Consider the following 27,748-nt stretch of genomic DNA (forward strand, 5'->3'; position numbering starts at 1 on the left):
AAACCCCCGCTATTCGCGGGAGTTATGTTCCTGAGAAATGCCCCGATTACTGAGTTATGGCTCCCATAGTAATAAAGGGGTTCTGTTCCAAAGTATGAAATATATAAGAAAAACTAGTCTAAAATTTTTTCTATGTATGTATTATATGTACCTTCATAATATGACTATGTACATAGACAGTACATAGTGAAATGCAAGCATAGGGCATCGAAATGAAAATAAGAAACAATTTAATATTAAATGTAATATTTATTAGAAATTTCAAACAAATCTTTCAAACCAGCGTCTTTGCTAGCTAAAAAACTTATCCCGCCAGTGCTATTACCAGTTTCGCTAAAGTGTTGATAAAGGAGTTTTGCCTTTTCATGAATGAGTGAATTTAACGGAATTTTATTTTGAGTTCGGTCTTCTATCCACAGATTTAAAGGTTTTTCCATTTTTTCTAATTTAACATCATGAGTTACAGAGCAAATTTTTGAAGCAATTAGCATGTTTTCATGGACACTACGGCAGATTTTTTCTTCTGATTTCTTGATTGATCGTACCGTTGACTCATTGATTTTATAATATTTTGCCACTGAGGAGACACTTTCACCATTAGAAATTTTGTCTAATAACTCAATTTTATTTGCTAATGTCATCGCCTTCTTTGATCTTTTCACATTTCCCTTGTTATTTGTAGCCATATTTTTGTACGGATTAGAAAGAACTTGTCCACAATAAGTCACTTTCTTCCGTTAACACACTCGAAAAAGTCTGTTTTACACTACAAAACGGTAGATTTATCACTTTTGTAAGCATATCAATTTATAAATTGATAAATTTATTCAATTTATAAGCATATAAATTAAAAGCAAACGACGAGACCTTCCATGATAAGCGCATAACACATACTGAACAAGGATTAGCGAGAAACATCCACACTCGCGATTTTGTCACCACTCTCCCCCCACCCACTGAGCGCTGTTTTGACCGGGAAAGATAATTTTAGCCACGCCCATCTTTTTTTTTTTAGGGCAGAAAATGTTCACGGCGCTTTAAAATTCGCATTTTTTCAGGTTTCATTTTTATATTAAATCAGCGACTGCGAATACGCGAAACCACGAATACAGATACCACGAATAGCGGGGGTTTACTGTATTTCATTAACCTGTAATAATAATAAATGTATTTTCCAATTTGTACAGTAGACATTTCTTTTTTAAAATCGGTATTTTTTTTTGCTTAACCCAGTTTCTTTGTTGTTGTTGGAGGCAGTATAGCATGGGGGAAACTAAAGACTGTAATGCACTAACATGTATCTATGTGTGGTGTATATACATTTGTATGAAACCCATGTTTAGTCTCTAGAGCAAAGTTTCCGGCATCCCCCTTCTCCCATACCTCTCCTTCAACCCATGCGTGGTACTAAGTACTATAGGTTTTGATACCTTTCGTGTCAATATATGGGGTTTTCCATATATACACTTTAATATATATGTTATAGTGTACATCTGTACGATGAGCATGTTCAAGTAAATCCCCCCTCCACCCACCCACCGTACAAGTGTGTGCAAACTCTAGGCCTGGATCCCTTTGTGCCCAGGTTCTCACCACAAAAGACTGATTGTGTACATTTTTGTTATAAGCATAATCTTCACACATCCTGATCGTGAATTGAGGCTTGGACTAAATGCTATTCCAGTAATGATAGACACAAAATTCTTGCGACTGGTATTTGATAAAAAAGTTGACCTTTCATGAACATATCCATCAGCTCCATATAAAGTGCACAAGAGGACTGAATATTCTCCATGCTTTTTTCTCCACTTCTTGGGGTGTTGACTGATGAATCTTACTGCTACATATCTACCATGTATTTCTGCGATCTCAACTAGATCATGGGTTCCAGGTATTTGCATCAGCCAGAAACAGCACTCGATGGCTGGACCCCCACCATCATCAGGCTATCTGTATTGCCTGGAGCATTCCGAACATCTGTCCAGAGCCTATCCATGAAGCAAATGAATCACTGTTATTCCTTCAATGTAAAGAGTTCTCTCAAATATGCCTTAAAACTCAAATCCGTGCCAGACCATCCTATGTGGAAATCCGTTTTGAGCCATGATGGGAAAATTTGTTCAATGCCTGTCAGACTGCTAATTGTCCTTTCAGTTTTCATGTCTAACTTCTACTCCAAGATTTGGATATCATTGTAGATGACTCTTGCTTGCCATGCTCACATTCCGGCATGTGACTTTCCACTTGAGAACTGGGTAAAGTCTGATACTTCACCATCTGTCTACCTGCAGCTCTTTTTAGCACACTGAGCTGAACATTCTGACTTCTTGTCTGAATGTGCTGCAGAAATTTAGGAGCATGGATCTTCACCAAAAAAGGAGTCAACTTAAAGTGAATGTTTCCAAATAACATTGTCATCATTTTGGTATGATGAATTTTCCACTACGATCACCAGACTTACCAATTTCTTTTTATGACGTTTCTTAAAATCCAATGTCTATCTAAGCCATGGACTCCTGAGCATTTGCAATTAAATTGAAAGAATACCACAAGAAGCATTATATAAAGCAATGGTTAATGAATATAAGAAATTAAAGAATATAAGTAGATCGTTGTGTTTGCTATAGTGGAGGCCATTTAACACATCATTTTCAGACTCTGGCGAGTGAAACATAAACGCTTTGATATATTTCATTAAACTATAATAACAATAAATGTATTTTCCAATTTGTACAGTAGCCATTTCATTTTTCTAATAGCTTGAGGTATGAATCATGTGTAGGACCTGCTGCTCTCTTTCCAGACGCTACTATATCCCAGTAGATTCTATTTGGATGTAGTACATGTAACTGCAGAGCTGCATGCTTTAGACTCAGCCTTAGATCATATCAGGACCTTTCAATACCAACGGTTAATTGTATACTGTAATTCTCTGAGTGTATTACAGGCTTTGTTAATGTTGAAATAAGATTCCCATCCAGTTCTGTCTCTGGTTCACCAGAAGATTTATCCTCTTTATGAACATAATTTTGATATCCGCTTATGCTTGATTTCCATTCACATTGGGATTAAGCGAAATGATTTGGCTGATACTGCAGCCAAATGAGCAACTGATAGTAATCATGATGGCCTGTCATTCCTCCTATACAGACTACAAGCAAATAATGCACAACAAGGTTCACTCACAGTGGCAAAATTTATGGAGTGGACAGACTTCACCTAAATTACACCAGATAAAGCCTGTAATTAAACCATGGCAGTTGTCTAGTCTGCACAGGAATTGTAAAAAAGAGGAAGTTTTTCTTGCTTGACCTCACATAGGACATGGTCATCTGACATATTCCTTTTTGTTGAGGCTTGGAGATACTCCTATGTGTGAGTCTTATGACATTGTTTTATCCATTAAACATATTTTAATTGATTGTACAGTTTTTAAATGATATAAGTTTTACTGCTCTAACTGAGCCTTATGTTCTCAGATTTTATCTGACAATATCAACATCTCAGCTGTTTTTAATTTCTTACAATGTGTTGATTTTTATACATGTATATAAAATACCATATATATTTTTTATACCTATGTCACCTTTTACCCTTATGTAGCCATTTTAACAAGGTAACCTCTTTTAAAGGTTACCAGAATTCATTTTTAACATACTATAACCTTGTCTTGTTGCATAATAGCTGTTATTATTACAGCTATTATGCAACATACATACATTATACCTCAAAAACTTAACCTAACGTAACCTCTCTCTCTGTCTGTCCTGTACCGCTAATACTCTGCATGTCTACAAGAATCATATTTATGTTTGTAAACTTCCTGTCAGTTCAATTTTTCCTATAGAGTTTGGTGCCGACCGGGCTAGCTGGATGGGTAAAGCGCCTGCCTGGCAACCCAAAGATTGCGAGTTCGAATCCTGCCTCGGGCTTGGATCAAAGTACTGCAAAAAACCTTGGGAGATGCACTATGGCCACAGCCGATTCCCAATAACTACCAAAAAAAAAAAAAAAAAAAAAAAAAAGTAGAGTTTGCTTTTCACTTTGGTAAGCATTGGCCAGCTATAGTGTTTAATGCAATAGTGTTTGAATTTCCCCACAGCCATTATTAATGGTCCTGTAGACTTTTTACAATATGTACAATAAAGTGAGTATCTCACTTTATCAAAGAAAGAGTGCAGGTAGCATCTCAAAAGCTTCTTGATGCTTACAAGTTTCATTGTTTCTGGCCGCCTCTGTAGCCAGGTGGGCAGGAGCAGCAGTGCGGGGCACACGCTTCTTGATTAGACCGGGGTTCGAGACCTGTGACGACCAAATACGGAGGATGTGGAAAGTTCAGGGAATGACCACCGCATATCCCTGGAGCAATATGGCCTTAATTGCTAATGCTCCTAAAAACCAAATAACAACAACAACAACATTGTTTCTGCTTCTTAAAACAAAAATTGGAGATATATGGATGGATGGATGTTATGTGTTCTTTACTGTACATTCTTTAATTTATCAGTTTTAGCAGCAATATGTACAATTATGTACTCATATTCAGCAAAAGAATTCTAAAATATTTAAATTAGATCACATTTAAAATAATAACAAAAACATGATAGGCATGAAAAATGGCAAAATGACTTATAGCATGTTAACTGATTTAATACACTCTACATGGAAATAGAAGGCTTCCGGAGCCAAGCAGTCAGAAGCAGGGGTGCAAAAACACATGCTCTTTGAATAGCCCAGGGTTCAAACCCCTGACTGCTAAATATGGTCGCTATGTCAACCCACACTAGATCAGCATGGCAGATTATGGTTCATTCCCTCAACATGACTTGTTGAGGAGGCCTCCATCCTACAGTGGATTGACAATGGCTGCAGATTTATTTATTTATTTACATGGAAATATAACTTTTTTTTTTTTTTAATTTTGTAACTAATCAAGTAAAGAATTATTCTTGTTGTTTTAAATAGGTGCAATGAAAATGACTTCTACCAGTTACACGAATTTATTATTAAGAAACAAAACAACAAATACAACCCACTTTCTGGACAAAGCAACTGTGGTAAGTAGCGAATTTATTTATGTTGCCATTAATTTTATTACAGTTAAACCAATTTACAAAAGAGAAGTTTTAGAACTTAAAACATTGTCACTTAAATACATTGTAATTGTATGTAGTGGTAGGGAATTCAAATTTTTAATTGAGGTAGCTAGGTAGCTCTAATGCATAATTATATAGAGTAATACACTTCACTGTTTCTGTTAGATAGCGTAGCATTGACATTTAATTAATTTAATTTATTGATCTTATTAATTTAAAATAGCATGCCCCAAACTAGAGCAGCAAATCAACATGCACAAAGTGGCAGGAGTGCTGTGACTCAGGGGAGAAATGAGGGGGCGATTCTCCATCGCATCACAGCCTAAAAAAATCTGCAACTTGTGAAATGTTTGCCAAACTCTCTGGAACGGAACATGATATTGCCATGGGGGGATGTCTTTGTGTGTGTGTGTGTGCGCGCGCGCGCGATGTAAGGTGTGTAAAGAAATCAGGCGACAACTCAGCGTTGTTATGGGCCTATATGAGAGTTTGAAGGACAGGCTGGATGCCCTCAAAAGATCTAAATTGAGGGGCCCATCAAGCTCTCAGCTGCCCACATCAATGCCAGAGCTTGCACTTGGTCATCACGCAACACAGTGGCAACCCCCAAGGCAGAATGCGCTGGTCCCACAGGAACTAGTAGTTGTTGGTGACTCTGTTGTTAGGGAAACGAGGAACATGCTTTGTAAAAAGGATAGGTGGAACAGGATCAGGGTATGTCTGCCAGAGGCAAAGGTTGATGATGTTGTAGAGCTGATATCATCTTTTAAGGGCACAAAAGGTGATATAGTTGTACATGTTGGCACTAATGATATTAAGAGTAGGAGACCGGCAGAATTACTTAACAAGTACAGGTCACTGTTGAACAAAAGCAGAGAATTAGGGTTGAATTTGAAAGTGTCTGCAATTCTGCACAGACACGATAGGAGGGAGTATATGATGAGAGCCTTGTCGATCAGTTCGGCCCTGGAAAGATTGTGTAAGGCTCAAGGGATAGAATTTTTTTCAGCCTGGTCTGTACTTGTTAACAGGAGATACTGCTTCTACAGGGACGGGATACACTTAAATAGAAAGGGTGCAAAAATATTTGCTGATGCTATCGAGGTAGTGTTAGATGGGTCGGAAAACTGATTGCTTGGGGGGGGGGATACAAGGACTAATAGTTTAACAGTAACCATAGGCAGAGGTGAAGGTGATTCTTGCACAACTTCTATTAGAATAAGTAGCGACCTGGAGCGAGGGGTGTTGGGGGTTTCAGGGACAGATGGCAGTCATCCTGAAATAGGTGGGTATATGGGATGTGTTAGGGTAATTAGGAATAGGAGCATGTATACCAATGCCAGAAGTATAGTAAATAAATTTGATGAATTTGAAGTGTTGATCAAGACATCAAAGGCGGATATTGTTGGGATAGCAGAGACTTGGTGTCACACAGATGTAAGGAATGCTGAACTGGAATTTGGGGAGTACAATGTGTACAGAAAGGATAGACAGGATAGAAATGGAGGAGGTGTTATGCTGTTAATTAAGAAAAACATAAAATCAAAAGAAGTGCATCCAGTTGATATAGATGAACAGTGCACTGTTGAGTCAGTTTGGTGTGACATAAGCACTGCGAAAGCAAAAATAAGAGTAGGAGTGTGTTATAGGCCTAATGACTCGAATGAGTACAATGAACAATTGTACAGAGAAATAGAGTGGGCTAGTAAATCGGAATGTCTTATAATGGGGGATTTTAACTTCCCAGGTATTGACTGGAACTTGTGCTTTGTCGCTCACACACTAGTCAGACTTTTGTGGATTTATTGGATGATTGTTTTCTGCAGCAGTATGTTCGAGAGGCAACCAGAGAAAGTTATCAGCAGTGATCATTCGTGTATTAAGAATTTGCAGATAAAGGAACCACTAGGTGGCAGTGATCACAGTGTACTGATGTGAGATTTACTTAAAGATATAATTACCATCAGGGATAAAGAAAAGGGTTTTTGCTTCCGTAAAGGTGAGTACAGTCGTCTCAGAAAGTTTTTAAATTCTGCACAGTGGGATAAACTGACGATGTTACCAACAGTAAATTCTACTTAATCGTGGATTCTACTAAAAGTTTCATACTTATTAAAAAATATTGTTCAACGTTTATGCCTAAATGGTTATCTAATGAACTAATGAGACTCGTAACAGGGAAGAAAAATGCATAGGATGCATATAAATTATCAAGCGACTCAGAAGCCTGTGGCAGATATAAGCTAGTCTTTAATCAGGTCACAAAGGAGGTTAGGCAGGCGAAGGCAGATTAAGAGAAATCCTTGGCAAAAGATACTAAGAAAAACAGCAAGGATTTCTTGTAATCTGCATTCGCCTGCCTCAGGACTCAGGGGAGGTTCCCACGGATTGGAGATGTGCAAGTGTATCCCCAATTCACAAAGGGGATCGAAGGGTGACACGAGTAATTACAGACCAGTTAGTTTAACTTCTGTTCTTGGTAAAATAATGGAGTCACTGGTTAAAGATGCATTGCAGGATCATCTAGACCAGACTGCAGCAATAATTCAGACACAGCATGGGTTTGTTAAGGGAAAGCCTTGTCTGACAAATTTGATAGGATATTATGATGTGGTTACAAAGGAAATGGATGCAAAAAATAATTTTGATATCATATATTTGGATTTCAGGAAAGCTTTTGACACTGTTGCGCATGAAAGACTATTGTACAAATTGGAGCAGAATGGTATTAAGGGTAAGTTGCTACAATGGATAAAAGGATGGTTAAGTGGGAGAAGACAGAGAGTCGTAATCAATGGGTGCTGCTCTTCTTGGACTAATGTTATTAGTGGAGTTCCACAAGGTTCGGTGTTGGGTCCATTGTTGTTTTGTATATTTATCAATGAAATTGATGAAGGTATAGCAGGCTTAATGTTGAAGTTTGCAGATGAGACAAAGGTTGCAGGATTGTTAATGACAGTAATGGCAGTGTGTAACTGCAGCAGGATCTAGATAATTTGGGCAGATAGATGACTTTCATCAACCGGTGAAATACCACCACTTTGCTTATTGGAGGCTTGAAGTGGTGAAACCCATGTTTAGTCTCTGGAGCAAAGTTTCCGGCATCCCCCTCCCCCGCATACTTCTCCTTCAACCCATGCACGGTACTAAGTACTATAGGTTTTGATACCTTTCGTGTTTGGGGTTTTCATATATAAAAAAAAAAAAAAAAAACAGATTGGCTAAGAAGTGGCAACTGAAGTTTAACCTTGACAAATGCAGAGTACTGCGTATGGGTAGAAGTAATCCCAGAGAAACGTACCAACTGTGTTGTACTACACTTAAGGTGGTAGAAAATTAAAAAGACCTGGGAGTAATTGTGCAGGCAGATATGAAGTTTTCTGAGCAATGCAGACAAGCTGCCAGGGCAGGTCATGGGGTTTTGTCAATGATATATAGGAATTTTGCTAGCAGGGAAAAGAAGGTGATTATCCCTCTGTATAAGGCAATAGTCAGGCCACGCTGTGAGTACTGCGTACAGGTCTGGAGGCCTCAATTTAGGAAGGATGTAGATTTACTTGAGTGTGTACAGAGAAGGGCAACAAGATTGGTGAGGGGAATGAAGAGATCCTCTTACCAAGAGAGGCTTAAGGTCTGCAAATTGCAGTGGCTGGAGACTTAGGCACCTGCGCGATGATCTGATTGAGGTGTATAAGGCCTTGAATGGGTTGAGCTTTCTGAATTCTGATGGGATCCTTCCACTTGTTCAGATTACGAACCTAAGGGGGCATAAATTCAAATTAAGAAAAGACAGATGTAGAATAGATGTGTGGAAATTTGCCTTTAGCCAGCGGGTGGTTAATTGCTGGAACAAACTTCCATCTGTCGTTGTGGATGTTGATTGGTTGAATAAATTTAAGGAGGAACTGGACAGGCATTTGGAGGGAATGGTGTGTTTTTTTTTTTTTTTTGTCTGATGCTGCATAAGCTCATACACATGCTTTCTTCCATCACATGCCACTACTTCTACTACTACTACCTTGAACAAAGGTGACATCATGTTTTAAGGAAATAGCACATATGGCTGTGGTAAAGAAGTTTAGAGGAATTGTTGCATGTTAATCCATCTCTGCTCAAAAAAGTTGTTATCATGGGAGACTGATACATAATTTTTACAATCAAATGTCAATTTTTCTAAGGTACAGTATTAAAATTCTGATGTTTATGTATGCCCATGCCCATGTCAGGAGTATGAGAGACTTTTATTTATTTCTTTATTTATTTAGAGAGAGAAGTTTGTTGAATTGTATAACAAGATCAGAAAACTGTCAGTTTTCAGTAGTCTTCAGTGAAAAGCAGCTCTCACAGAGGTATCTCAAAAGCATCAAATTTTACATTTGGTTGAAAAAATTGAAATAAATGATTAATATGATGTGAAGACAGAAGGATATAGAATTCTGCCTCTCTCCTTATCAATAATAATTAAAAACAGCCAAAATTTTGCCTTAAATAGTCAAATTTAAATATACTGCAGAATGGAAGCATTTAAAAGTCAAAACCTGTTCTTGGCAGCTAAAAGTCAAAACCTGCCGAGTCTACAAGGAAACGTGTGATTTGATATTAGTCTTAGGATGTGAAACTTAACATCAGGAACAGTTCCAGATGTTAAGCTTTCTCATTTCTCTTGGTCATTTATGCTGCTTCAACTTTTTTTTTTGTTCAACGGAGTCAAAAATAAATAAATAAAAGAAAAAAAAAAAATGGAGAGAGAGAAAAGCACCTCTAGTCCACAGATGGATTTAATTACATATACGACGACTAGTATGAAAGTAATGCTTCCTATTATTGAAATGAATAAATTATAATTCCTCAGAGCGGTTAATACTAATATATACATATAGAGAACGGTTAGTCTACAAAAGAGCTTTCGGCTGGGTAGACAGCCTTCTTCTGTTAAACATTAAATGACAGTTAGAATGGAGATGTGCACTGCCAAGTTGGTGCGTGAGGCGCGTGGCTAATTGTTTGAGGTTGAAGTTTGTGGCTGTGACGTATGGTGGTGACGCGGCCAGCGTTTGTCTATGGACAGAATTATTGCTTCTGTGATGGGGTTAACTTGACAACCACTGTTCCTGTTCAAAGAGGTATCCGAGCATTTTATGTTTAACGATTCCAACCAGGTGTGCCGTAGGTAATGGTGGGACCTGTCCACAACCACAACATCGCGGTGTGGGTCAATGTCATGGTGGGTTGTCCAGACATGCTCGGCAATAGCTGAGTGTTCCACATCTGCCAAATGGATCGCCCTTTTATGTTCTGAGAGACGTTTCTCGAGCCGACGTCCAGTCTCTCCAAAGTAGCAGCTAGTGCAGTCACGGGAAGAGATGCGACAGACCAAACCGCTCTGCAGAAGGGTGGGGACAGGTGTTTTCACGTTGGAAATGAGAGAACGGAGTTTCTTGCCTGGGAGTTGCATCCAACTCCCAGGCAAGAAGCCTCGAGACAAACGTAGACAACTCGTAAGTCGTATTGCCGAGCATGTCTGGACAAGCAACCACGACATTGCGGTGTGGGTCAATGTCGTGGTTGTGGACAGGTCCCACCATTACCTACGGCGCACCTGGTTGGAATCGTTAAACATAAAATGCTCGGATACCTCTTTGAACAGGAACAGTGGTTGTCAAGTTAACCCCATCACAGAAGCAATAATTCTGTCCATAGACAAACGCTGGCCGCGTCACCACCGTACGTCACAGCCACAAACTTCAACCTCAAACAGTTAGCCACGCGCATCACGCACCAACTTGGCAGTGCACATCTCCATTCTAACTGTCATTTAATGTTTAACTGAAGAAGGCTGTCTACCCAGCCGAAAGCTCTTTTGTATACTAACCGTTCTCTATATGTATATTCTAGTATTAACCGCTCTGAGGAATTATAATTTTTTCATTTCAGTAATATGAATCCGGAGCGCATAGGCCTCTTTCACCACTGCCTCCTAATATTTTTACCTTCAAATGTGTCCCCATAGATCATTTTGTGTGTCACTTAAATGGTCACTAGAGGTATCTGGTTACACCATACTGAGTGGCACTGTGATCGGTCTCATGAGTGCAGCACACAGATAGTTCAACATGGTGGATGTTACAGATATATGTATCAAGCAAAGAGTGGTGATTGAATTTCTTACCAAGGAAGAAGTGACACCTATTGAAATCCATACACGTCTCAAAAATTTTTATGGTGACAATACTGTAGATTTGAGTACAGTTATATGTTGGATAAGATATTTTAAGATAAAGGGTAAAGGATAAAGTGTTCATTGTCTAAAGGCCTCATCGGTTCCCCAATCTCTGCATTGTGTACTCTGTTTGTGTCACCGTACTCTGTGAATGTCAGAGGTTTCAAAAAGTGTAAAATGTATGTTAGTGTTGTGTCATGTTATGTTACTCCTCTGACCATTTAGCCATTGGTGGAACCCCCTACCCCTGTTGTCCATCCTTAGCCACGTGAAAATAAGGATTTACTGCCTGACTCTACTGACTTTACCGACTCTACTGCCTGACGTTCTTCCACGTGGAAGAACGTCCGGCAGTAGAGGGATTGCAATGGTATTCTGGCACAGGTCCTGCTGCCTAATTTCTGAAGATTTTAGCGGCAAGGACCTGTGTATTAAAAAAAAAAAAAAAAACACCTCACGTTTAGATAGAGTATGGGGTTGAAGACTGGAGAAGAGAGAGAGAGAGAGAGGGAAAAGGCAGAAGTATGGGGGTGAAAGAGTAGGCATCCCCAGGCTTCATTGGAGGTATCTCCATCAGGTGAAAGTGGGGGAGGGTGAGAAAGAGTCCATGCTAGTGCATGGATAGATTGCCATACGTCCACTAAGGTGTGGTCAGGCAGCACCAGTAGGTGGTCTGCCATGGTGGATGGTTCAGAAGCTCTTCTCATACCTAGGTGGCATCAGGTTTGGGTTGAGTCCAGTCTTGGTTTCTACACCCAGACTGGGCTGAGTCCAGTCTGGGTGTGGAAACCAGGGTATAGTGGCTGCATTTTGTTCGGATTCGTTCTACTCCTTGTCTTTTGTGCTGCCTGAGACAGTTCCAGTTCGGGTCCGTTTCGTTGAGTTTGTATTTAGTATAGAGTGCTGAGTGCTATTCTAGCCTTTTCCGAAATAGGGGTGACTATCACTTTCTTCTCAGTCCTTTTCCTGCTGCAATTTGTGACCTTCTTGCAAAGAGGGCCTACGCATATCTAGTAAGGGCTGTATACTCTTTATTTGTATCCTGAAGGTGGTGTTTCTGGTCCTGGGGAATAAATCTAACTCTGGTGATTAACAATTTATGCAGATTGTTGGGTCCCTGGCACTCATGCATAATGTGCCTCCAACTCTCGGGCTCCCTGCATGCACAGAGAAGATCCTCCGGATTACCAGAGGCTGCAAGTTTTTCGTTGAAGGGGGCCATGGCCTGTTAAGAGAAAGGTGGTGTTCAGTCCTGGTTGGAACCATGGTGATGATTTTGGGAAAGCTTTGTCTACATATGGTAAGAGTATTTGGGTGACTTTGCCCTTAGTGGTGGTGGTTCATCTATTTTGCCATTCTTTTCATAGGTGAGTTGTAAGTTTGATTTTTTTCTCTTCTCTTATTGTTTGCTGGTTCAATGGCAAATCCCATTGAATCAACTCAGATCAATATGTGGAAATGTTGAAAAAGTTGAAAGACCGCATCTATAGAGTTTGACTGGACAAAAACCTTCTTCTCCGTGACAACGCACGACCCCACACCGGTCTGCACACTTTGGAGGTTATTGCAAAACTGGGTTGCACTGTCTTCCTCACCCCTCTCATAGCACAGATCTTGCACCTTCCGACTATCACCTGTTCAGCCTGCTGAAGAGTGCACTCCGTGGAACCCATTTTGCTGATGACGACCTGCTGAAACAGTGTTCATGAAGCTATCTGGAGCAAGAGTAAGGCACTGTATACAGGATTGGTATACAGTGTCTGACTCAGAGATGGCAGAAGTGCATAGAAAATGAATGGTAACTTTGTGGAAAAATAACTGTGTTTATTAATGATTGTGGATTAATTTATGTAAAAGGCATAGTTGTAGGAAAAAAACAGGTGGCATTACTTTCATACCACTCCTCGTACCAAAAAACAATCGTAGTGTATGAAACCCATATACCATCACTACACCACGAATGCTTCTTTTTGCTTAATTGTTTATAATGTGGGAAACTAAAGGCTTTTTTTTTGCCTTTAGTTAAGTTGCCTTAACTGGCAAATGGTATTAATGAGATTGCCAAATTTAATGATTTTGAAACTGCAATTGTTTCATTAAATAATTTTGTAAATACAAATAAAATCCAGTTAATATCATAAATTCAGTTCTTCGTTAATTGATATCTGATTTTTTTTAATTGCAAATCTCTGAGGTAGGAGTGGACAAATGTATATTCAAGAATAGTTTGATATTGTATATAAAATTGTATAAAAGATGTGTGCCTCAATTTTTGGAATTAGTTTCATTTATGGACAAGTTATTCCATTGGATAGGAACAGAAGATGACGAGCTAAAAGGAGAAATTTGCAGCTGCACTTAAATTTCAGATTTAGAACAACATTTGTTTGCATGGAAATAAGTATTTAAGAACCCAGAGAGTTTGATTCTGATGCAAATAGGTATAAAGAGAGGGGACACTTATTTTCTAGAGGTTGTTTATACCTGAGAAAAAGCAAAATGAAATCAAATAAAATATTTTAAATATGAACTTTAACCGTTGTGTAGTGTGAATCATATTATGATTAATAATCAGTAAATTACATAACAATCAGTAATTTATGTAATCTTAAATTACTTAATTTACAGTCAATTTTACAAATTTAGAAGTCTAATAATTGCAAAAGTTCCCCCATTCCTGGTATAGCATGCTTATGACACTTCTACTTTAAACATTTACAGCTTGCCACATAAATATTTCCTATTCAAATTTTATTTTTATGGTCAAACTGATAGAAGCAATATACTAAAAACTTTTTTATGGAACATGAACATGTGGTTTAAGCCATATGTTCAAATTCATGTAATACTGTGAACTAAGTGTGAACTAATACTGTGAGTAAATAAGTAAGATTCTACTTTTATTACTTTTAAACAATTTCTGTCTCCTATATTTCTACGTATTAAAACCAGTGAGGAATTTCTGGAAGGTCACTGAATAATAGCAACGTCAAGCAAGAAGTAAAGATTATATCAATCATTGGACATTCAATTTCTTGATTAAGGAAATACATGTGATGAGAATAATTTCTTTTTATAAAAGTAGGTTCTATATTTTCAAATCAGCTGAATGGAACATTTCTACTCTTGCAGTAAGTTGAATTGCCCACTCATGTTTATCGAAACTTAAAACTGTTTGAGCTTTATTCCTTTTAGTTTATCCATTTGAATTAGTTATTGTTACTTCTTTAGGCGTCTCCGTAGCCAGGTGGGAAGGAGCAGCAGTGCATAGTACACGCTTCTTGATTAGACCGGGGTTCGAGCCCATCACCACCAAATACGGAGGATGCGGAAAGGTCAGGGAATGACCACCGCATATCCCGGAGCAATATGGCCTTAGTTGCTAATGCTCCTAAAAACCAAATAACAACAACAACAACATTGTTACTTCTTTATCAATCAGATGATTAATTCAGTTTCAAAATTCATTTCAGTAACAAGCTAATAGCACACTGAATGTTTTGGCTCGTAATAACAGTACAAAAAGAAAGATATAAATTGGTTCAGTGCTTTACTTATAATATATGCATTAACTTGCCCTCTTACTTGATCCTTATTCAGCATTCTAAAATTTAAGGTTTCACTCTCATTAGTTATGAACATTAGTATCAGCCTTATGTACAGTGGATGAAAAACTATTATATATATAAATGCTTTGTAACCCAATTCCTTTCTTTTCCCCCCTTTTGATTAGTCACATATGTAATCTGGTTTTTATAGTATATAACAGAGCTATGGTATATGTGATATCAATATTTGTAGAAGGATAAGAGAACTTGTAGAAGGATACGTAGAACACTTCCATATGATACTCTCTAGAAATTAAAACAAATAAAAGATTAATGCAAAATGATTACAGTAAAAACAATCTATTGAACACAATTCCAAAATTAACTTAAATACAAAAAAAAAATTAAAAAATTAAAAATCAATTAAGGTTAAATGTAAATTTTGAAAAACGATTTTCCTTCCTGAAGCAGATAATGCTTTTTGACTGTGTGTCGTGATCACAGGAATAAAAAAAAGCATGAAAACAGCAATGATCTCATATGCACTTGGCCAAAAGCAAGCATTTATTTTAACTCATATGAATCTGTCTTGATACCCACAATAATGTATTCAATTCATTAGTGTGTCTTTTTTTTTTTTTTTTTTTTTCTTTTTTATTTCTGTGACCTTTGCTTCATGTTGCAAATCTGTGGAGACCTTCAATACAGACCTATCATTTGGATGTAGATAATTTTTTAATTTGTCGTGAAGTTTCGTAACCTGGCAAGGTATTTTTGTTTATTGAAATAATGAGATTTTAAGACAAGTTTAACTACATTACGTGATGTGGCAACTGCTAGTTGCTTTATGCCTGAAATTTTATGATTTTGAATTGACCTTGGCAAATTTCAGAATGATGTTGTTCTGAAGGCAATATTTTAGAAAAGAAATATGGTAAGTTTGGGCTGAGTATCTTAATGTTAATGTAATGTAATTTTGCACCAAATTTTCAAAAAATCTTCCATAATTGTGTGTATCGATAGGTTAAGCTGGAGAAACAAATAATCGTGGCATTTTGTGCATATTGTGAGGACAAAATATGTGAGGACTATTTAAGATTCAAGCTCACACACTCTGCAATTTTCATTCCTGTGTACCATGGTGCATGGTCGAAAAGCATTATCTGCTTCAGGAAGGAAAATCGTTTTTCAAAATTTACATTTAACCTTAATTGATTTTTATTTTTTTAAATTTTTTTTTTTTTGTATTTTAGTTAATTTTTGAATTGTGTTCCCTTGATTTTTTACAGTAATCATTTTGCATTAATCTTTTATTTGTTTTAATTTCTGTAGAGTGTCATACAGCAGTGTTCTACGTATCATATTGAGTTAAATTTCTCTTATCCTTTTACAAATATTGATATCAACATAGAACATATTGGGCACCATAGCTCTGTTATATACTATTAAATTCATATTTTAAATTCCTCTTGATTATTTCATTCACTTCCTTTCTCTCCAGACTGGGTGTCAAAAGAATATTAAGCCTTTACAAACACATTTAGTTTAATCACTTTTTTTTTTTTTACAAAATTTGTCTTACAAGTTCATTAAGTGGTTTTCAATCTTTTTTTTTTTAATAACGGCACCCCTAACTAATTTATTTTATTTTGCAGCACCCGTACTCAATTTTCTGCCCGTTAGATCCGATTGTGTGTGTGTGTGTGTGTGTTATTGAAAAATATATATGATATTTATTATAATAATATAATTATAAAAAGTACAATTCATAAAGAAATAATAGAGGTACTAAGTAAAAATCAATTATAGATTACCACAAAATTAAAAAGATACTGTACACCTTTTTATAATGAAATAAGCACATAAATTAAAAAATAATAATAAGTTTAAGTAACTTAAACCCAAATTATGTGGCGCCCCTGGAATGTTGTTGTGGCACCGCAGCACCCCGGTTGAAAACCACTGAGTTAGCACCACATTTTTGGTGAGCGGATTTATACGAAGTATACAAGCGAGCCTTTGTATTCCCTGAAAACTCATTTTTCATTTTGATTTCTAGTTATCTTACATTTTACAGATATTTTCCGTTTTTTTAATGAACTTCTTTATATAGGTCCCTAAATATAAGTACAAAATTAAGCCACATTGACCCAGCAGATTTCAACAGAGAAAAGCAAAGAAGGCAAGAGAAGTTATTCAGGCAATGTGGATCATTGTTGAAGTATGTTACACCTTCAACATCCAGTGCAATAGATATTCAGCATGATAGATCAGAAGAGCAAGTACAAGAGTCATCTTTTTAAGAGGTTCTAACAGATAAAGTTATTCATTCTCTAGTGGAGATGAATATAGTGAAAATACACATGAACAGAGAGAAGATTCTGAAAAGGAAGAGAAAATAAATGGTATTTTAAAGTATTCCAACGTTGCTTTTCATCCTCTTTGTACCAGATAACTTTAAATTTATTTTATTAAGGAAGGCAGTGAATATTTTCACAAATAGGGATGTAACCTTTTGACACTGTTGAAAGAGGAGGAAAAAAAATTAAAGGGTGATGTCAACAGCTAACAACTTCCTTGTTTTATAAGACACTGCCAAATGGAGAAAAAAACTTTTATGAACATGGATGGTTTATTCACCATCATCAGGAAATTTATTTTGTTTTTGCTGTAAACTATTTTCATTGGAGAAGAAAGAAATCAAAACATCCAACTTTATCGTAGTATTTAAAATTTAGTGGAAATTAAACCCAAAGATTTCTGACCATGAAAGTAGTGAACAGCATCTCTTGTGCTTGGAGAAGTGGAAAACCTTTAGTTGAAGTTTCAACAAACTATTGAACACAGTTGAAGTTTCAACAAACTATTGACCACATTCATCAGATAGTACTGGATAAAGAAAAAAGAAATGGAGAGATTTTTTACATTGGCTTTTAGATGTAATCTTATTTCTCGCTCATCAGAATCTTCCTTTTTCTGGTATGATGAATGAATATTTTCTACAAATAAAGGAAATTTTAGAGACATGGTAGAGTTTCTATCAAATTATGACCCTGTTTGGAAAGAACATATTTTAAGAATTGAATGTTCATCTCATAGGAGAGAACCTTCATATTTATCACCTGAGATTCAAAATGAATTTAGCAACATTTTTGGAAATTATGTGAGAGAAAAATAGTAGCCAATAATATAAAACAAGCTAAATATTTTGGAATTCTATTTCAAAGTACACCAGACATATCCCACACTGACCAAATGTGTGAAGTAATTAGATATGTTCACATTGTAGGTGGCAATGTTGAAGGGAAGGAGTCATTTTTTTAGTCTTCTTTCCCATTGTTGGAAAGACCGCTGCCAAACTCACAAAATAAATTTTGAATAATTTAGAAAAATCTGTGCCATGGTCAAGGTTACAACAAATCAGCAACCATGGCAGGAATTTGTGGTGGGGGTCCAATCTGAAATCAAGGAAATTAATTCCAAAGCATTGTTTATGTCCTATGCAAACAACTCGTTAAATTAATGCGGAGTGTATTCATTTGCAAGTGTTTCGTCATGCGTAACGTCTTTGGAACTTTGGAAAACCTATATTCTTTCTTTTCGGTCTCTGTCTATACCGTTGGGAAATAATGAAAAAACATACAGGAATGACAGTCAAGACTTACCCAGACAAGGTGAAGTGCATATTATGAATTTGTAAATATGGTCAAAATGAATTTTGAAAAGATCATTTCCACTCTACAAGCATTGTGTGAACCTCAAGAGAATATAAATACCAGAGGGGTACAGCTGAAATTTTATTATCATCCATATTTGATTTATTTTTCTTTTCTAAGTTATCTTTCTTTCTGGCACGAAATACTAAAAGAAATTAGCCTTACACAAAAATATTTACAAAAAGTCAGAATAAGCCTGGAAAAATGTGTTGTAAAGTTACAGACCTTAAAATTATTTATTAATGAAGAAAGAAAGAAAGAAAATTATAGAAAGGGCTCTTAAATTTGCAAATACAACTTGTGAAGAAATGGGCATTTCAATAGGAAGAAGAGGAAAAATAAGGATAAAAAAAAAACAAATGCCAGGAGAAATGATGAAGGATGCTGGACTGTCACTCCAAGGCTAAAAGAGCAATGTATGATTGGATAGGTTTTGTCAAGAATTGGAGGTTTGTTCGAAAGCAAGGGATGAAATTCTTTCAACGTTTGGCATTATTCAACTATATAATTTGGTTGTTGCGAAGAAAGAAGAATATGAAATGCATATTTCAAAGCTGACTGAAATTTTTGATGAATTTCGTCAAGAAGATATTTTATTAGAAATTGGCCGACTAAGGTGTTACAAGCTGCAAAAATAACTGTGGAGGAAGCAAAACAGTGGACAGCTTTGCAGTTTGTAGAGCTTATTATAAAGTGGGATTTTTCGGAATTTCTACCAAATTTATTTTATTTTTCTTAAGGTTCTTTTTAACAGTACATGTATATATAGCTTCTTGTGAAAAATTAATTAAAAATTACTTCCACTCATCAGTGAGTCAGACTACATTATCAAATCTAGCTATATTATCTATTGAAAATGAATATGCCAGTGAAATTAATTTTGATGAGCTTATCGATAAATTTGCTGAAATGAAGACACAAAAATGGAAACTATAAATCTCTTCTGTGTTTGATTTTCACATTTGTATCTCATTTTCTCTTTTTTGTTATTGTATTAAATACTATGCAAATACCCTATACTTTTATTCACAAAACTTTTAACATTCTTTGCAAAATGTTCCTTAGTTTTCTGTGATTTCTCTTAAAATTCAGTTAAGTTTTAAGACTTTTTTTTTTTTTTTTTCAATTTAATAACATTGCTTAGGGGGGTGACTTCACTATCACACCCTGTGTGCAAAAGACCGTAGCTACGCAGCTGTGTAATATTTTAGGGCAGTTGTACCACTAGCTCTCCACCTGCAGAGCTTAACACACTGGGAAATTTGGGAGTGACATGGTGTTTTGGCATCCGTGAGAACTATATCTTTAACCTTATAAGAGTCCTAAGATCTTCATTTCTTGTCCAATCATTACTGAAAAGAAAGTTCATAGAAGCTTAGACCATCACATTCAGCACAGCTCTGGTGCTAACAGAAACATTGGCAGATTAGCTCCTCACCTCCTGAATTGCTCTTTTCCCTAACCCCAGATGCCATCCCAGAAGATACCTTAGATCCCCCCCCCTCCCCGGTCCCACATCTAGACTTCTGCCAGCACCACGAGGTTCCGAAAAATACAAGGCAAAATTTCCAGATAGCTTGTAGTCAGCCAACTGAACCAAGCTTTGTCCACTGATATTCGATTCCCTGTGATTCTGCGAACATTACTGTATACAGGCAACTCTCAGTTTACGAATGAGTTCTGCTCCAAGACATTTTCGTTTTACGTTTTGTTCAGCATGTGTATCTTGCATTTCTGAGCTTTTACGGTATGTATCATATAAATTAGCAGCCATTTTAAAGCATTAAAACCAAGTACTATGGTCGAATGGTCTATACAGTATGTTTTATTATAATGTATGTATGAATGCTTTTTTTTTATCGTATACGATACGTAATGTAAAATAAAATAAAAAAGAATAAAAAAACAAGATATCATATTTGTTAATTTTAATTAAAAACATAGAAAGTTACAATAACATAAAAGAAATAAAGAACATGAGTACTAATATAATATATGTGCTGTACATACATATGTATTCAACTTTTTTGTCAATTTCTTCATCAGACTTCAATATTTTCCACATAAGCTTAGTGTAGTATAGTGCATAATATAATATTGTCAATTAATCAGTAAATCTATTAATCTTGATAAACTTTATTGTCAATTAAATTGTACTTTTAACTCATATATATATATAAACGACTTAATCGTAACAAATAATTAATACATAACTATAGTGGTACACTTGATACGGAAGTTATATAAAGGGAACTCGTAGAAAACACTAGATACCGAAAAAATAAATATAGCGTTATAACTGTTTTGGGATATAACATAAGGATTTTAATTTTGTTTTGAAATTTTATTGAATTAAATCGGAATCATGACTCAGACCAGAGCAGCAAAGCAAAAGGCTCAAGTTAATGGGAGTGGTGTGGTTCAGGGGAGAACTGAGGGGGGCAGTTTCCCTCTGAATCACAGTCTTTTAAAATGCACTGTTTGCTTGATGTTTGCGGAGCAGTCGGGTACGGGACATGATACTGCCAAGGGGGATGTCTTTGTGTGTGCACGATGTAAGGAGTGCAAGGAAATCGGGCGACAACTCAGCGTTGTTATGGGCCTTTATGAGAGCTTGAAGGACAGGGTGGATGCCCTCGAAGGAAATAAATTGAGGGGCCCATCAAGCTCTCAGCCGCCCACATCAACGCCAGAGCTTGCACTTGGTCATCAGGCAACACAGAGGCAGCCCCCTAGGCAGAATGCGCTGGTCCCACAGGAACTAGTAGTTGTTAGTGACTCTATTGTCAGGGAAGCGGGGAACATGCTTTGTAAAAAGGATAGGTGGAATAGGACCAGGGTATGTCTGCCAGGGGCAAAGGTTGATGACGTTGTAGAGCGGATATCATCTTTTAAGGGCACAAAAGGTGATATAGTTGTACACGTTGGCACTAATGATATTAAGAGTAGGAGACCGGCGGAATTACTTAGCAAGTACAGGTCACTGTTGAAAAAAAGCCGTGAATTAGGGTTGAATTTGAAAGTGTCTGCAATTCTGCCCAGACATGATAGGAGGGAGTATATGATGAGAGCCTTGTCGATCAATTCGGCCCTGGAGGGATTGTGCAAGGCTCAAGGGGTAGAATTTTTTTCAGCCTGGACTGTACTTGTTAACAGGAGAGATTGCTTCTACACGGATGGGATACACTTAAATAGAAAGGGTGCAAGAATTTTTGCTTATTCTGTCGAGGCAGAGTTAGGTGGGTCGGAAAACTGCTAGTTGGGGGGGGATACAAGGACTAACAGATTAACAGTAGCCACTGGCAGAGGTGGAAGCGATTCTTGTACTGCTTCTATTGAAATGAGCAGAAGCCTGAAAAACAAGATGCAGGATATTTCAGAGACTGCTGGGAGTCATTGCGGTACAAGTAAACACATGGGTTGTGTTAGGGTAGCCAAGAATAGAAACAGGTGCATGTATACCTGCGTGTACACCAATGCTAGGAGTTTGGTAAATAAATTTGATGAATTTGAGGTATTACTCAAAACATCAAAGGCAGATATTGTTGGGATATCAGAGACGTGGTGTCACACAGATATAAGGAATGCTGAACTGGAATTTGGGGAATACAATGTGTATAGAAAGGATAGACAGGACAGGAGGGGAGGAGGGGTTATGCTATTAGTTAAGAAACACATCAAGTCCAAGGAAGTGAAGCCAGTCGACATCGATGGACAGGGCAGTGTCGAGTCAGTTTGGTGTGACACAAGCATAGGGAAATCAAAATTGAGAGTAGGAGTGTGCTATAGGCCAAATGACTCTGATGAGTATAATAAGATATTGTACAGGGAAATAGAGTGGGCCAGTAAATCAGAGAGTCTTATAATGGGGGATTTTAATTTCCCAGATATTGACTGGAATTTGTGGGTTGGTCACTCACACACTAGCAAGGCTTTTGTGGATTTATTGGATGATTGTTTTCTACATCAGCATGTTCGTGAGGCAACAAGAGGGAGCAATACTCTTGATCTGATTATCAGTAGTGATTCTTGATGCATTAAGAATCTGCAGATAAATGAACCACTAGGTGGCAGTGATCACAGTGTGTTGAAGTTGGATTTACTCAAGGAGGTAACTACCATCAGAGGTAAAGGGAAGGGTTTTTGTTTTCGTAAAGGCGACTATAATGGTCTGAGACAGTATTTAAATTCTATACAGTGGGACCAACTGATGATGTTACCAACAGCAAACTCAAAATGGGAAGCATTCAAGGAACTAATCTTGGAGGCTACCAGGCTTTACATACCAACTAAGAAATATTGTTCAAGGTTTAGGCCTAAATGGTTGTCAGATGAACTAATGAGACATGTGGCAGAGAAGAAAAATGCATGGGATACATACAAATTAATGGTTAACATGGAAGCCTATGATAGATATAAGTTGGTCTGTAACCAAGTCACAAAGGAGATTAGGCAGGCAAAGGCAGATTATGAGAAATCCTTGGCAAAGGACGCAAAGAAAAACAGAAAAGAGTTCTTTACCTATTTAAACTCAAGAAGGAAAGGGATGAATCAGATTGGTCCACTGGATATTGATGGTTCAACAGTTGAGGATCCTGCTCAGGTGGCTAACAATCTAAACGAGTATTTTGCATCTAAATTCACGCATGAGGAGTTATTCAGGAAGGAGAATGATGTAGGTAAAGTAAATATTGGCAGTGAGCTGGATGATTTTGTAATAACTGAGAGGAAAGTGGAGGAGAGATTGTTGAGGATAAACATAAAAAAGGCACCTGGGGTGGATGGGATCTATCCAGTTATATTAAAGGAGGCAGCAAAGGAAGTAAGCAAACCCCTAGCCATAATTATGAGAGCTTCTTTGGACTCAAGGGAGGTACCCATAGACTGGAGATGTGCAAATGTAACCCCAATTCACAAAGGAGGATCAAAGGCTGACACAAGTAATTATAGACCTGTTAGTTTAACTTCTGTTCCAGGAAAATTAATGGAGGCACTGGTTAAAGAAGCACTGCAGGATCATCTAGACAAGAATTCAGTTATAGCTCAGAAGCAGCATGGTTTTGTTAAGGGCAGGTCTTGCCTGACCAATTTGATTGGATACTAGGATGTAGTCACAAAAGAACTGGATGCAGGGAATAACTTTGATATTATATATTTGGATCTTAGAAAGGCTTTTGATACTGTTGCACATGGAAGACTGCTGCACAAATTGGAGCAGTGTGGCATTGGAGGCAAATTGCTGCTATGGATAAGGGGATGGTTGAGTGGCAGAAGACAGAGAGTGGTAATCAATGGACACTGCTCAACATGGACTAATGTTATTAGTGGAGTTCCTCAGGGTTCAGTGTTGGGTCCGTTGTTGTTTTCAGTGTTTATGAATGACATTGATGATGGGATATCAAGTTTAATGTCCAAGTTTGCAGATGATACAAAGGTTGGCAGGGTTGTTAAGGACACCACTGACGCTATGCTGCTGCAACAGGATCTGGAAAGGTTGAACAGATGGGCTGAGAGGTGGCAAATGAAGTTTAACATTGACAAATGTAAAGTACTATATATGGGGAAACAGTAACCCCAGAGCATCGTATCAACTCTGCGGTACTACACTGACAGTGGTGGAGAATGAAAAGGACCTGGGGGTAATTGTGCAGGCAGATATGAAGTTCTCTGAGCAGTGCAGACGAGCTGCAAGAGTAGCTCATGGTGTCTTGTCAATTATATACAGGAATTTTTCTAGCAGGGATAAGGAGGTGATTATTCCCTTGTATAAGGCAATGGTTAGGCCACATCTTGAGTACTGTATACAGGTCTGGAGGCCTCATTTCAAGAAGGATGTAGAGCTGCTGGAACGGGTACAGAGAAGGGCAACAAGATTAGTGAATGGAACAAAGGGTTGCTCTTACGAAGAAAGGCTTAAGTTTTGCAAATTACAGAGTCTGGAGACTAGGCACCGGCGAGGTGATCTGATAGATGTGTATAAGGCTTTGAATGGTTTGAGCATGCTCAATGCCAATGGGATTCTTCATCTTGCTCAGAATAATCAGCTCAGAGGGCATAAATTCAAATTGAGGAAGGACGGATGTCGGATAGATGTGCGGAAATTTGCCTTTGGCCAGCGGGTGGTTGGTTGGTGGAACCAACTTCCATCACTTGTTGTTGAAGTTGATAGCCTAAACAAATTTAAGGCTCAACTGGACAAGTATTTCGAGCGAACGGAGGGGTGAAATGGGAGTGGTATGTTTTTTTTTTTTTTTTTTTTTTTTTTGCATGATGCTGAATAAGCTTGCTTTCTTGCATCATATGCCTCTACTAATGCTAATGCTAGGTGCAGATGAGGTAGATGGACGGGCATCTGATAATGAAGAAACAGCTGGGTTTTCCACTTTTTTAAAATATGATTTTATAGAAGATTGCACAGTTAGTTTCCCCCTCCCCTTCAAAAATCTCACCGTAGCATGCTAGACAGTCATAAATGCCTCTTTTTACTTTTGCAATTCTTTCCATATTTGCATCATCTTCTTCAATGATTGCCATCCCCTCAGAAATTGATTTAAAAGCTGCAGCCATTTTCTGCCTTGTAAATGTTTTGGAAGGCTGTGGAATATCTGGATCTTCTGTTAGTTCAGAATTTAGATGTCTCTCTATTTCAATTATTTCATTGGTTAATTCCTCAAAATGCGAGTCCAAAAGCTCTCTCACCTCAAGGTCGAGGTTCATTGTATTGTCCAGTTTAACAATTTCCTGATAATTTTGTTATAAATACATTTTTTAAAAGTTTATTTATTTAAATCTTACAATTACGTTCACTGTACATTTGGAATTTCGTTTTCTAAGGAACTCTTATCTATTGGCGACTTTAAGAAATTTGGAATGATTGTGATGTTCATAAACCGAGAGTTACCTGTATTTAAAACAGATATGCCAGAGCCAATCAGCATAACACAACTTTCTATCTGGACCTTGATGCTGATCAAAGACTGCCTGACACTGTGAAACAGTAATTACTTCAAGTATATAGATCCCACAGATGTCTGAGACACAAGTGTAGACCAATCGCAGTCTTCATCCTGCTTTTGTTTTTGTTGCTGCTACCATAAAGTTACTCTCCCCAAAATCACTGTTGAAGGGTGCTGTGACACTTTGGCTGTAACATGCAGTAATTGCCCTTCCCATCCCAGCTTACTTTCTTGCTTGCTTTATATCATTTTAATTCCTGTTTCAGTTTGCTGTTGAGTATATATTTTTTGTATTCAGCCTGTACTTAAATGAGGGCAATGGTTGTTCACTTAATTTTGCAGTTATTTATTCAGTTTTCTTTTACTGTTAACTACATAGTTTGTATATTAAAGAACAACAACAATTGCCTTTTAATAATCTTTTTATTTCAAATTCATGCTCTGTTGTACTTTTCATGCTGCCTGCATATGAAAGATTGCCCTTCACCTGTGATTAGAAAATAGCTAAAGCTATTTTCTAATTTTTGAAATAATATAATATATTTTTAATAAATTGTTTAAATATTAACAAGGAAACATGCAAATATTACTGGCAAAAAAAAAAAAAAAAAAACAGAAATTTTTTGTGGTTGCAGACTCTTAAGGAAACTGATCTGCTGATTCCAAAAATATCAAAATTATGTCTCCATTGAAATTTTAGTAACTTAATGGATTAATGATCAAATTCAAATATCATACATTAAAAATGAATCTTTTTCATTTGAATATACTTTAATGAGACACAATGGCAGCTCGTGACTCTGATGTATGGGGGTGCTGCTTCTTAACGTTACATTAAATTGCCTTGGTTATAAGACATGTAGACTTAGATAGTAATAATAATAATAAGCAAGTTAAAAATACTATAAAACATTAACTGGGCAACTACCACTGGCAGACTTGGGTAATCTTGAAATTTTATTTAAAAATAAAATCTATTCTTTGGTTTTTATTTGTTGAAAATAGATTAATAACTTTTTTATTCAAGTTTGGTGCACTGTTGTCTAAGCTTTTCTCTATTGAAAGCATTGCTTGAGCATTTAGCTTTCCTTATTCATAGTGCCCCTTAAAAATGTTTTTATTCTCTTTAATGTCGAATGGCAGCGTTCGGGCTCTGAAGTAGTCGTCGGAATGATTAAAAGTCAAATACTTCATGGGGAAGCATGGAGGTCATGATCAAATCAAATTTCACAAAACTGTGTGTTATAGAAATAATGTGTTACTTACACATCTCCTCATAACATAACTTCAACTCAGCAAGTTCATGCTCAATTCGCAAGCTGTAATCACATAATTACATTGTTGAATGCTCAGTATTGACTTAACACTGATATAGTTGTGATCAAATTGGTACTGCTCGCTCTGCAGCTCTTTTGACTCGTTTTGTCACCTCTAAAAAATGCGTATTGGCAACTCACCAACCAGGCATTGACTCAACCACTGGACAAAATGTGGAACTGTCTAGCACAGTTCTGTCTATGGTTAAACTTCAAAATTGAAAACTATTTCGTGTTTTTTTTCATTTATTATTGAAATGATCATTGGAAATAGTTGTTTTCCCATGAACCAAAGGCCTTAAGCTGTGGTTGGGCCTGGATGGCCCAGGCTCTGTTTAATACTTGTATTAAATAAAGCAATTACTAGTTTTTTTACTTATTTATTATTATTATTATTTTTTTTTATTATTGGCAATATAGGATGAGTATACTATATGCAGGACCTGTTAAAAAAAATATTCATGGTTTGCATTGTTCTTCATAAAATTTCATATAACTCCGTTGACTGTATATTTAGATTTAAAAAGGTGGGGGTGCTGCAGTTCAGCAGTGCCTACTAACGAGCCACCCCTGATCCAGACAAAGTACTACATACATTTTATTTCCTTAGAAACGTTATCTACTTAGAGAACTTTTTGTATAGTCTATTTTGCTCTCCCTCTTAAGATACCAGCAGTAATCTCCTATCATGCCATTATCCAGCAATAGAAATAGCAACAATAGCAAAATTTTACACATAAAACAAGTCCACCTATAGTTAGCATTTATACCAATTAGGTTAAAACTTTCCTTAAAATAGAAAAAAAGTTTCACTTAGTTCACTTATTATTACTTGTAATACATATTTCATTTCTAAAGTATTGCCTTCAAAACAGCATTTTTTGCCAAAGTTTGCC

General features: G+C 36.9%; 1 protein-coding gene across 1 annotated transcript in view; it reads left to right on the forward strand.

Moving 5' to 3' along the window:
- The window catches only part of spg (dedicator of cytokinesis spg), a 916,969-nt gene that overhangs the window by 212,326 nt on the left and 676,895 nt on the right, over positions 1-27,748 (forward strand). The window contains exon 12 of the mRNA XM_090372306.1: positions 4,966-5,057. Coding sequence (XP_090228432.1) covers positions 4,966-5,057 — 92 coding nt within the window. The remainder of the gene's footprint in view (positions 1-4,965; positions 5,058-27,748) is intronic.

The sequence above is a fragment of the Mastigoproctus giganteus genome, chromosome 4 (genome assembly GCF_048544385.1).
Source record: "Mastigoproctus giganteus isolate SK-2022 chromosome 4, ASM4854438v1, whole genome shotgun sequence".
Lineage (NCBI taxonomy): Eukaryota > Metazoa > Arthropoda > Arachnida > Uropygi > Thelyphonidae > Mastigoproctus > Mastigoproctus giganteus.